The sequence below is a fragment of the Rhamphochromis sp. 'chilingali' genome, assembly GCF_963969265.1.
Source record: "Rhamphochromis sp. 'chilingali' genome assembly, chromosome: 10".
NCBI lineage: Eukaryota > Metazoa > Chordata > Actinopteri > Cichliformes > Cichlidae > Rhamphochromis > Rhamphochromis sp. 'chilingali'.
In genome coordinates this window covers 16,604,284-16,616,610 of record NC_137937.1, presented here as the reverse complement: position 1 = coordinate 16,616,610, position 12,327 = coordinate 16,604,284, and the positions used below count along the sequence as shown (strand labels likewise).

The 12,327-nt window shown below is 39.6% G+C and overlaps 1 protein-coding gene across 1 annotated transcript in view; it reads right to left on the bottom strand.

Moving 5' to 3' along the window:
- Positions 1 to 12,327, bottom strand: part of adgrv1 (adhesion G protein-coupled receptor V1) — a 140,303-nt gene that overhangs the window by 115,993 nt on the left and 11,983 nt on the right. Inside the window, exons 2-11 of the mRNA XM_080893582.1 lie at positions 9,008 to 9,195; positions 8,143 to 8,292; positions 5,734 to 5,829; positions 5,140 to 5,244; positions 4,723 to 4,836; positions 4,288 to 4,518; positions 3,803 to 4,140; positions 2,836 to 3,106; positions 1,430 to 1,756; positions 778 to 954 (exon numbers count right to left, since the gene is read on the bottom strand). Coding sequence (XP_080749708.1) covers positions 778 to 954; positions 1,430 to 1,756; positions 2,836 to 3,106; positions 3,803 to 4,140; positions 4,288 to 4,518; positions 4,723 to 4,836; positions 5,140 to 5,244; positions 5,734 to 5,829; positions 8,143 to 8,292; positions 9,008 to 9,193 — 1,995 coding nt within the window. The 5' untranslated portion in view covers positions 9,194 to 9,195. The remainder of the gene's footprint in view (positions 1 to 777; positions 955 to 1,429; positions 1,757 to 2,835; positions 3,107 to 3,802; positions 4,141 to 4,287; positions 4,519 to 4,722; positions 4,837 to 5,139; positions 5,245 to 5,733; positions 5,830 to 8,142; positions 8,293 to 9,007; positions 9,196 to 12,327) is intronic.

Here is a 12,327-nt window from a genome sequence, read left to right as displayed (position 1 = left end):
GTTCATGCCCTATCGGCCCCCCTGGCTAAACTTTGCTAGATCCGCCCCTGCACAGTTACCAGCCGTCAGCTACGTAGAAAAAGATCCTCGAGTAGAAAGTAATATTAAATAAATTCTAACAACAGCTTATCAAGCTTAAACGTGCTGCTGTTGTTCAGCCGCTGGTTTGCTCTTTCTGGCGCAAAGTGGACCAAAAACAAACGAGAGACAGACTCGCGACAGAAAAGCCGATCAGCTGATTTAAGCAGTTTCACGATTGAAGTAGCAGCCGGAGAGCGAGAGGCAGTCGCTTGTTAAGCTTAACGTGGGAATGCTTTACAAACATTCAGAGATGGACTTACACACTTGCTTTACTTCTCTCGGGGATAACTTTGTCGGAGATGAAATGCCAGGTTGCTAGCGAAGCTCCAAATGCTATCCAGACCACCAACAGGTCCTGCATGCCACAGCTGCTCTATCACGTGATGCATACGTTCTGAGGTGAGTTACGGCGTGTTGCAAGTTTTGTGAGGTGCTTTCGTGATATTTAATGGATCGGATTACATTTTTTATTTTTCTCCGATATCCGATCCAGTAATTTAGGTCAGTATCGGACCGATACCGATACGTAATATCGGATCGGTCCATCTCTACCTCTTACACTTAGACACAGTCTGTATAAATTATTCACACTCCGAACATTGTTGTTTCTTTTTTCACTGAATTTTTATGAAGCACTGAACTATGAAAGCGAACAAAGGCAAGCTTCACAAAACTGATAGTCTTTGTATATCTTACTGTGCTGGTATTGCTGTCCTCTGGTTCATAAACCACCACTGTGGTGTTGCTTGTAAAGCCAATTTCCCCATTTGCAATGTCAGGGGTGACAGTCAAGGTCAGGTTTAGCGATCCTCCAAACCTTGGGCTGTTTGACGGAATTGAGGGACTTATGTCGATCAGTTCCAGTGTATTCAACTACAAAAAATAGAACAGAAAAATAGAAGGCTAGATACATATTCATCAGACAGAAAACAACAAATTACACTCAAATACGACTGTATTGTCAGTTTGTAGGTTGCATTGAAAGACCTGTTGATGCTCCCCTCAGTCTATGTATATTTGTACACATATGTGTTTGTATTGAAGCTGAAAGTGTGTGAAGTAATTAAGCATCTACAGAATGTGAAGAAGGCTTTTCTAGTACTTTTTTGCCAGCTTTAAGGGTTAGGTGATGTTGTTAGTTTGGACAGCTGGGTAAATCCCATAGCAACATGCCAGATTTGAGTGCCAATGTAAAACCATTCACACATCCAAATGAGGCACTTAAACCTTGAATAGTACCAATTTGGCCAGAGGTACAGACAGAAACAGAAGGAATGCATTTGGTGATGTGAATGTGAAACGTCGCAGCTGAATTACAACTTAAATTACCTTGTTTCAGTGGTATTACCTGTATTAAGAAATGAGCTCCATTCTGCAGAAAGGCATCATTCCTGATCGGCAGTATGATGTGGACCATCCGCTGACGGGCAAAAACCACATTAATGGTCCCGCTAACATTCAGGACGTGGTCACGGGCCCGTGCTGGGTCTATGGGACCCGCAGGAATGTAGAGGGCACCGAAGGCCATAGACACGTTACCCAGTGTACCACCACTCCGCAGAAAATTCAGAGACAGGAAACGGCCCTCAGGTTGGCTCTGGATGTTCTGCTCTTTGGCTGGGTCAAACCGAAAAAGGCCGTAGACATCGTCACTGTCCTGAATGTAGAAAACCATCTGAGGAAATTGTGGGAGAAAAAAAATTGCAAAGAAGAAGGAGACATATGGAACATTTTGAATGATGAAGGAATGATGTCTTTTAGAAAACACAAATTGCCCCTCTATTCATAGTTTCACTGCTAACAAGGGTTGTACAGTCCCCGTATGGAGCGAGCTAACAGGTCTCAAATAATAGCAATGAAGCCTGGGTGTACCATCAATTACAGTGAAGGATTTTGTGGAGTATCCTGTTTTTATGTTACTAAGATTGTATCTTGATCATAAAAAAGAGAGGTGAGGAACAGAGAGAGTGAAGAAAATAAGCAAGACTGAGAGTAGTAAAACAGAGCCCTGAGCTAACTTTAGCAGGGGCATCCTCTTTAATTAAGTGTGCTAAGACTGTTAAGAGTAGTTTCCACGAGCATTAAACTGTGGTTCAGTCATGGAACCTATACTTGTCAGATGCACTGTTTGGCACGCTCACTGATTTAAAGCACAGTGTGATGTGCATATTTCCGTTTTTGGAATGTGATACAGGATCTGCAACTTCACTGACAGCAGTCATGAACTTTCTTTTATATTTGTTTGCTTATGCATCGAGAAAATTCTTCTGAGCAAACTTGTTCTGCACACATGGCAAACAGGCCCTATAGTCCCATCTAATGCCTTGAACATAAACAAGTCTTGGATCTGCCCACTGCTTTCACATGTAGCCAAGAGGCTTGGACAAAGATGGAAGCAATAAAAACTTGTCACCATTTCATCCGTGCTTAAACCCCCCCCCCCACAGAAACACCCCACTCAGAGTGTGCCGCCTGTTTCGACTTTGTTTTGATTCAGCCACATTAAGGGAACACCCACAGAGCAAAGTTACACACTAAGGGGTCGACTTTTGCAGCATGTGCCAAGTTTGCCACTGTGCCTTACAGTAGGTCACACACATGCAAAACACATGCAACATGCGTTCCCTAACAAGTGCAGCTAATTTTTTCTTACATACCCCAACATAATCCTAATAAATAATAATATAAATAATCCATAATCCTAAAAAATTTAATTAATTCATTGATTTGAAAAAATACGTCTTTTAAACTCACCTCCATGGGTTCATCAACCTCAGCATTTCCAGTTACTGTACTAGGCAGCAATTTGAAAACGAAGGCCTCTGCTTCTTCAGGTTGATCATCAGCTACAATGTTTATTGGAATAATAGCAGTCTTGTCACCGGCAGCAAATCTTACTTGCCCCACCTCAGGCCTCAAATCATCTGACACTGGTGAACGATCACTGGAGTTTCTGCTGATGGACCAGTTGGCAGACACTTCACCATAGCTGCCTCCGATTCTTACAATAACGATGCCATCATATCTGGAGGAGTGATAATCTTGGATGTAAATGGTTGATTTTATTTTTACATTAGCGTTTAGATTTAGCTAGCATGTAACACAAGAGGAGTTAGATCACGGATGTCAAACATAAGGCCCGGGGACCAGAATCAGCACAATCTGCCCCACTGGATAGATTTGGAAATTCTAGAGGAGGGCATAGACGTTCAGACTTTTAAATGTATTTTAAAACATTTTACAGCTTTTCCTACTGATAAAGATCTACTTCATTGCCATTCATGCTACACAAGATTAACTAAGTGATTAATAAACAATTTAATAACAAAAAGGTGTTTTTTCAAAATTTACTATAGAAATTTATTTTGTTTTTCTACAATGGGACCAGAAAAACTGGATATTTTCTGTGAATTAACAGAAGCTACCAGATTTCTTTTCTGTAATTTTACACATGCATTTCTTAAAAAGATTTTCTTACAGCACTATTCATATATGTATCATGAAAAATCTAAGACATACTGCTGAAACCGCAGTTATTTTCTTATATTAAGCTATCTTAGGGATTAAATTCGTAGTTTAACTTCTTTACACTTCAATGGTCCAGCCCACTTAAGGTCAGAGTGGGCTGTTTTTGGCCCTCGATATAAGATGAGTTTGACATCCCTGATTTAGATTATACAACAAATTTTATAGTACCCATTTATAGAGAAAACAATGCTACCTCTGTGTCAGATCTTCATTGATGCTGATTGGCTGAACCAGTGCACTGCTGCTGATTGAGAGGACACCATGAGGTTTGTCATTGGGCTCGATGGTCACCTGCACAGAGTTAGGCGATACCAGCACAGCATCTCCTCTGATCGTGTCCTCCAGGAGGACCAGATGGAAGGACTCTGCAAGTTCTGGCACATTATCATCACTGATGTTGAACAGCAGGCTAGCTTTATAGACAAATGGAGGGAATGTAACTCTTCTGACTGGCTGTAGATCGAAGAAATCCACAGCTGGTGTGGCACTGCCCAGGCCTTCACCACTCACCACCATGTAATCTACAGAAACCTAAAGACAGTAGAGTCCAGATGTTTCATACAAATTAGACAAATGCTCTCTGTTTTCTCTACATATAAGTTGTTGATTGTGTGTATATGAGTGCTTTTGCAGTAAAAGACTATGTAAACATGAAAAACTAGGTTTAAAGAACACAACCTCAGTGTCAACAGAGCCAATGAGTGGTCCATCCTCAGTCAATCGACCTCTGGTCACATTGAGGGCAATGACTGCCGCAGACTCTGGTACTGCCATGACAGTGTGGGAGAACCGCAGAGGGCTGTCATTACGCAGGATTCTCAGCCGAACACTGCTGGCGTTGGGCTTGAGGAGAGCTCCCCCTGCTACACCAGTTAGTCTTACTGAAAACACTTCATCATCCTCTGGGACCTGGTACACAGAGAAAGCAAAACACATACCATTCAAAACTCTAAACATGTATGTAGCAAAAAAGATGAGGAAAAATGCTGTACACTTTATTTTACAGTTAAAAGAATTTCAAAACTTCAAACTTTTGCCAGTGCAGTAAAACAATTTATAGAGACAGATTTTTAAGAAACTTAATTGGTCCAGTGTAATCAATCAGTTCAATACCTGGTCATCCCGAATAAGTACAGTGAAGTGCACTACAGCCTGGCCTACAGGAATAGTGATGTTTCCACTGTCGGGACTGAGATCCTCACTGGCAGGGTTGGGACCATCAGCGATCTATGAAGACAGGAAGGAGAATAACCCCAGTGATATTCCTACTTTGACAATCCATGAGCTCAAAATGAATGTGAATTTATCCTTACTATGAAACACAAAGCAGTTGCATTATTTATTAAACATAGATGTTGCTCATTGTATCTAAATAATCTAAACTCTTGAATCCACAAGTGTCTTTAAGGCAGTGGGATTAATTTATAAAAGCATCTAACAAGCTACATGCAACACTGATTTGTTAGACACTGTTAGTTCTTGAAACACAAAAGTCCCTTAGGTATGCTAATATTATTCACATGATCTCACCTCAAAATTTACAGTCACAGTACCGTATGTTCCCTTTTCTCTAATTAGAGTTAAAGGCACGTAACGGTTCCCTCCTCTGGGTTCATCAACTATGATCTCCTCAGTCTGAGATAAAAAGAAAGAAAACATCAAAACAGAACTTTAATCAGCTTACATTCTACTTCATTCATTGACAATTAGAACCATCCAAATTAAGAATAAATGGAAATGTAACATTTGCAGCAGCAAACAAAAACAGGTAATACATTTCATTTGAACTGAACCCCAATCTGGCAGTGGAAGCGAGCAAAATGCCTCTTTACACATGTAACAAGATAACCAAGAGAACATTTACATTTAATTTAAATTATTGTATTTAATTTTGAGATATCCATACTCTTTTTTTTCTGTATTATATATATATATATATTGTTTTATTTTATTTTTTTTAAGATACTTGTCGTTATTTTTATTAGCAAACAAGTAATTTATTAAGTCACTGTATTTAAAGTGCTTAAATCCTTTGGTTTCCAGTTTTTTTTTTTTACGTTTTTTTAAGTTTGTAAATTGGTGAACCAGCAAAGACAGGATGAAGGTGGATGGAAAGTTTCTTACTGAGTTGAAGGCAATTATTCCAAAGGCGTTATCATTGGACAGTATGGTGATGGTTGCCTTTTTTGGTGTCCCCACTGTAACACCATTTGAGGAACTCTGAAAAGTCAGGAGAATAGAAATGTTTAGATAAAGCAAAGATTATAGCGTATTTATATTAACACTCCTTTATCTTCCCCCCCTACCAAAGGTAATCCTGATCCTCATGTGGACAGCCAGACCGACTGCCTTATCTACGGGCTACACTACATTCCTGTGTTCCCACCGAGAAGCACTGGTGAGAGGGCACAAAGACAGGAAGTACTGGTTTCAGACCAGTTGATTTGTCAGGTTAGCTCTCTGCAGGAAACCTTTTCAGGATTTGTACCCTTCTCTCTGATTCAGTGCTAGACCAGAAAGACTTAACATCCCAGCAGGCCTAAAATCACACCATGAGTTACCAGGGCTTACGCCTAAGTGTTTACTGATGATCTGCAAGGTTTTATTTTTTTCCAAGACAGGATTCAAAAGAAAACAACAACAACAACACACTTTTACATGGTGTTTCCAGGGTTTCCATTAGTGAGCTTAAATATGTTTTTACAAGACCCAACAGTTCTGACATCCACCAAAACTTCAAAATTCCCTTTACAACTTTCAAACATCTGGATATGCACTCACTGCAGGTATTTTGGAAAATGACCAACTATATTACATTCTTGTCATAGTATTATAAACAGAAACACACATTTCTCCACTAAAGCATGTGTTATATCTCTTTAAGTTTTCTCAGCCAAACAAAGTGCATTTGAAACTTCTTATCAAAACCACTACATGTTTCGGTCTCCACATGTAAAGGTGAGCGCAAGCCAAGGCAAAAAAATAAAATAAAAAAAACAATAAAAAAAACTACTTAAGCCTCTTGCATTCGTCTCTTGGGGCTTTTTTAGACTCTAACATTCTTTCTGATGCTGAGCCCTTGTAGCACGTCAGCTCACAGACAACAAATCCACACGCACTTATGTGGACACACTCATGTAAAGAAAAAAATCACTTTAGAAACTTTGAAAAACAACACTGTTGAAAGTATGGCGCTGTAAATCAACCATGCCAAGTCTTTTATGCCATGATCCGCTATGTGTTTCTGTAATTTTGTGCTGTGCTGCTAGGCTGCACCTGCTCTGATCTGCAACGACTCAACACTGTTTCTGTAAAAACAAATCTTTTCCTGTCATAGTCAACCAGCAATGTAACAGATTTTATACACTGAAGCGTGATAATAACTATGGCCCTGATTTTCCCTTTATTTTCTTGTGTTTAATCCATGACACCTTTTGTGGCGCATACTTGTACTCCAGACATAACTCCAGTAAGCTGACAGGCTTGTATTTGGCCAAAGCTTTGTCTCATTGTAGTGTAAATAGAAGGGCTAAAAGTGGTCGCCTCATTTGGTCTTTCACTCTAGTAGCAGGCTAAAAATTGAGTTTTGCTACCGAATGTTAACCAGAGGTCACAAAAGCGTCAAATCGAGAACGACTGATGTGAAGAAAGCCACTCTTGCTGACAGATGTTTAGAATTGTTGCTGTTCTCTTAATTTAGACTACAGTCTCACAATCTGGGGTGTTTCCCCTACAATTGCCTTAGGAGAGGGAGCCAAAAGGAAAAAAAACCCACATGGAATAAATGATCAATTAATGAATGAATGAATTAACTTATTTCAGCATATTTGTGTACACTCATTGCATTTCACAACAATGTAGGAATCTCTACTGTGCTTTGCTTCCATTGTTGCGTCTCTACCCTCAGCTTTACTGTGTGTGTGTGTGTGTGTGTGTGTGCGCGCGTGCGTGCGTGCGTGCGTGTGTGTGTGTTAGTTTCACTCCCATACACAGAGAAAAGAAAAGGAAGGTAACTTTATGAGACAACTTGTTGTGTTAAACGGAATAAGAGTAGCCCAACAATAATAAATCCATCTAAAATGAAAGGGTATAACAATTCTTTTAGGATTTGTCTTTTTTTTTTTTTTAAAGAAAGCTGAGCCAACAGGGAAAAGCGGGATAGTCACCCCCACAACCAGCCAAACGCAGGGGATTCAAATGACCTTTATCTCTAAGTGAGGGACAAGATGGGCAGACAACAAGACCAGCCAAAGCCAGCCCATCAAGGATACATGAAACCATGGAGATAGTCTCTAGGCTTAAGTCATCCAGAACTGTGATGGCAATTGGTTTGAAAAAGATTTGTAATATGTACCATTTAAGATCATTTTCACATCTTTCACAAAATCTGACACTGACGTAGCCGTGCTTTTTAGGCCATGTGTTCGCCTTATTTTTCATCTTAGATTAATTAAGTAGCACACTGAAGCGCAGTACTGAGGGACGAGAAGAAAGTGACACACACCAACTCGCAGAGAAGCAATGGGCTCTCACCTGTAACATGAGGTTAAACGTAAACGTCTCATCGGCTTCAGGCAAGTCGTCATCTTTCACGGCAATAAAGATGGTCTTACTGGACTCACTGGACAGCAGGAAGGCTGCAGCATTAATGGCTTCAAAGTCCCCGGTGTCAACTCCCTCTAGCTGAATGAAACATGACAACACATTTTAACTTCACTTTTTTTCAGTTTACCTATATTTTTATATTCATGTCAAAGTGTGCCACTAGCATACTCCAGGCCTGAACTTGCAGGCTCAGTTCAGAAAATTCATTTATACTTGGACTTGCTTGAGCAAGAGTTTCCTGAGCATCTATTTCTGTTAGTTGCTGGATGGAAGTCTGACATTAAACAGTATTTTAACCAGCAATGCAGCTCTTGGTATAAAAATTAATGTAACAAGAAATATGGTAAAGATATCAAGAATCACAAAACAAAACCCTAAAACTACTCTTCATCGCACCGCCAGTTCGTATTTCCAGACACCAACTGTGAGCAGCTGACACTGGGCTACATGTAGACGATGTAAAGCCAAAATCCATTCATTTCCAACTGAGTTTCTGCTGACACAGTGGGACTTTTATATCATCAACGTTGTTTGTTATAGACAAAACAGTTACTGATTCTGAAGTTCACCTGATGTGAAGGTCAACTTTCCCAGAATAAGGACACTTATATGTTTAACTGTACAGACAGAACAGGCTAAATGATTCAACAGGCTGCAGAATTGTTCAGTAATTTTCACTCACTGCTGTGAACTGTTGTGAATTTCTATATTATTTGTAAGTTCACAGCACCAACAGTTGCTAACCTATGCACATATTAGAAACATATCACTAGATGATAGCTTCATATCCTACCAGAACCAAAGCTGTCACATTGACTGGGTCTCCCACTCTCTCTATGACCAGGCGGACCACAGCTGCGCTGCTCTCGTTGACAACAAAGTCAGTCTGCCCCAGGAACCGCAGCGTGGCCGACTCTGATGTAGTGCCAGGGATGGACAGAGCCAGAATCAACCCAGCTAGCAGGAAGGCAGGGAGCATTCCTGCCAGCACATGGAAGAAAATATTGAGAAAAATGCAGCAAATCAGATAAAATATGTGCAGTGAAAGAAATAAGAGTTTTACATGTAAAGAAGTTAATAATAATAATAATAATATAATACTTAATAACACACAAACATACTTCAGATTTAGTACATAATGCTGATATGTTCTCTACAGGACCAATTCTGAATAAACAATCATCACATCAAAATTTGTCATTACTGAGAAAGTGATTCACATATCGGGGAAACAATTATTTAGAATACACCAGAGGTGGGACCAAGTCATTGTTTTGCAAGTCTCAAGTAAGTCTCAAGTCTTTATCCTCAAGTCTCAAGTCAAGTCTCAAGTAATGTCAGGCAAGTCAGAGTCGAGTCTCAAGTCACTGGTGTAAAAGTCCGAGTCAAGTCACAAGTCTGAAACTTTGAATTTCAAGTCCTTTCGAGTCTTTAAAAAAAAAAAACGAAAAAATAATGTTGCAGTTATGCTAAATGTAAATATTAGACCATGTAATTTTTTAATCTGTGTTTTTCTCAACACATGACAAAATAGTGAACTTAGAAAATATACACAAATTGTGAAATTGCACCTCTTTAAAATGCAGCTCAATTAAACTTAGCTCCAAGAATAATTTTCACCGACAGTTCTGAGATACGCTGCATGTTATTCTTGGATGCGGTTGTAGGACCAGCTTTAAAATCGCATGACAAAAATATCATACACATTAAAAAAAACTGCATCACCAACGTAGCCTGGAAAACATTTGCTAGTTAGATGAAGTCAGCTATCTCATCGTAGCATATTTATATGCATATTTATAATTATACGGTTCTTGGAGTGAGTGCACACACTCATGAAGTTTAGTAACTTCCGGTCACTGCAACAAGCCCAGGTACAGTTTACCGACGGATGGGTACAGGACCTTGAAATGCACCGTGTAGAACGAAAGACCATCGTACGTATCATAAGTTTACCAGTCTCACAAATCGTCGTCATAAATACACATTCGTTAACCGTTTATTAATAGGACCTTTGAGCTCAACGGTAATTAATTAGTAGTGGAAATAATTTCTGGTACGCGTCACAGAAATGTAGCAGTGACAATAATATTGTATGCTGTAATCGTACTGGGCAATTAGTGATACAAAAAACCTGTTTTATCCTGTGAATAAAAGTATATGTTTTTGTCAATGTACCATAATAACAGAAGCGAAACGCAATATTGTGTCAGGACAATTCACTATTTATGCACAATAAATAAAGGAGCATAGCGCGACAATTTCTGTTCAGTGCCAGACTTGCTTGTAACCTATATCACCAATTATGTTATGAAAATGACGTATTAACTACTAAAAAACACTGACCTTCGTGTAAATGCTTGGAGCAGACTAACCTGTGAGCTGGAGTGTTCTGGGACGTTATATTTGATCTTTGAATGGCTGCAATCCAGGCCATCCGTCGCATCTTTGTTACTTCGGAAACATGGCTTGAACAATTTCTCTTCAACGACGTAATCCGATAACAACCGATCTCTTTACCCGTCGGCTTCCCGTGGCTGTCATGCGACCGGCTATTGCAGTTAATAATAAAACGGCTTCTTGACATTTTTGTGTTTCTTTTTATCGCTGTGTGACTGATTTCAATTGAAAGCCTGCGTGCGCTAGTACCGCTTGCCACGAGTTCCCAGAATCCTTTACGGTTCTACCCGTGAATGACGTCACATTTTCAATCTCTATATAATATGCATGTTAAATTTTATATTTGGGGTAAAATATCAAGTCTTTTCAAGTAAACCGGTTCAAGTCCAATTCAAGTCCCAAGTCATTGGTGTAAAAATCCAAGTCAAGTCACAAGTCTTAGAACATTTTTTCAAGTCAAGTCTAAAGTCATAAAATTAATGACTCGAGTCTGACTCGAGTCCAAGTCATGTGACTCGAGTCCACACCTCTGGAATACACAAGTTTATTTAGATCAAAAATCCTTATTCATATACAAAAACAACTCTAAAAACAAATACAGAGTTTACAAAAATAAACCTATTTTTTACATTAAACATTACTGATGTTAAAATGTAAACATACACACATTACAACTGTTATGTGCTATAGGCAATACTGAATAGCCAGATGTTCAGAAGGCCTGCTGCCTTTTATAATGTGGAGCCTGGCAGGCTTTTTGGTCATTGTGGTCTGAATGATTCACAACAGTATCCCATAAGTCCAATGCCTGTTGTCCTCATGTTGTCATAACTGCTAAAGCAGTTGCATTTGAGTTTACAGTTCTTCACCACATGAATCAAAAGTCATGCCCTGCAATCCGTGCAATTCTGCATTACCACCTCTGTCTTTTCTCCCTCTCTCTAATTATTTTGCGACTCCCCTGCTTCCTCCAGCAATCCTCACATCTTAGTTTGTGTCCTCCACACCCCTCTGCTCTCCACTTCTCTCATCTTGTCATGTTTTCTCATCTCTCTTCTCTGTCACCCCCTGCTTAGCTCTCACATGCAGAATAATCCAGAAGCTGGATGGAGCTGCTGAGACAGTTGTCATGGTTCACAAAACAAAACAACACAGCATGACGCGTGGGGCGGAGCTAGCCTAAAGCCAGATTGTGTCCTCCTTGTTGCCTTTTACCCATCCCATTCATGATCTGCACCACACAGCCTGGCTAACAGTATGAACACGTAAGGTCTTTTAAAAAAATATTTGCTCTTAATTACAAGGTTGAAAAAGAACATCAGCAACTAGAGTGGATGAAGTCATGCTGTTTGGGTTCTTTTTTTTTCATACACGGAAATCATTTGGGAAAGTTGGGCATTGCAAATACCCCACTTTTCATTTGTTCCATTACTGTTAAATCAATCTGAGTAATTCTCAGTACGGGAGGATGTTTAAATGGAGACCATCGATCAGTCATTATGTCAACTTCAATGGCAGAAATCACTGTAACAGCATTAAAAGTTATCGGCTGATGAATACACTCAGAATAAACTGGTGCAAATTTTATGTTGTGACAAATACAACAAATACTGCACGTTTTAAGAGTTTGTGTTTTGTGTCTGTGTGCGGGGGGGTGTTGCATATATCACACACATGCCAGGAAGGGAGAGATGGCTGGAAAATCCATCAAAA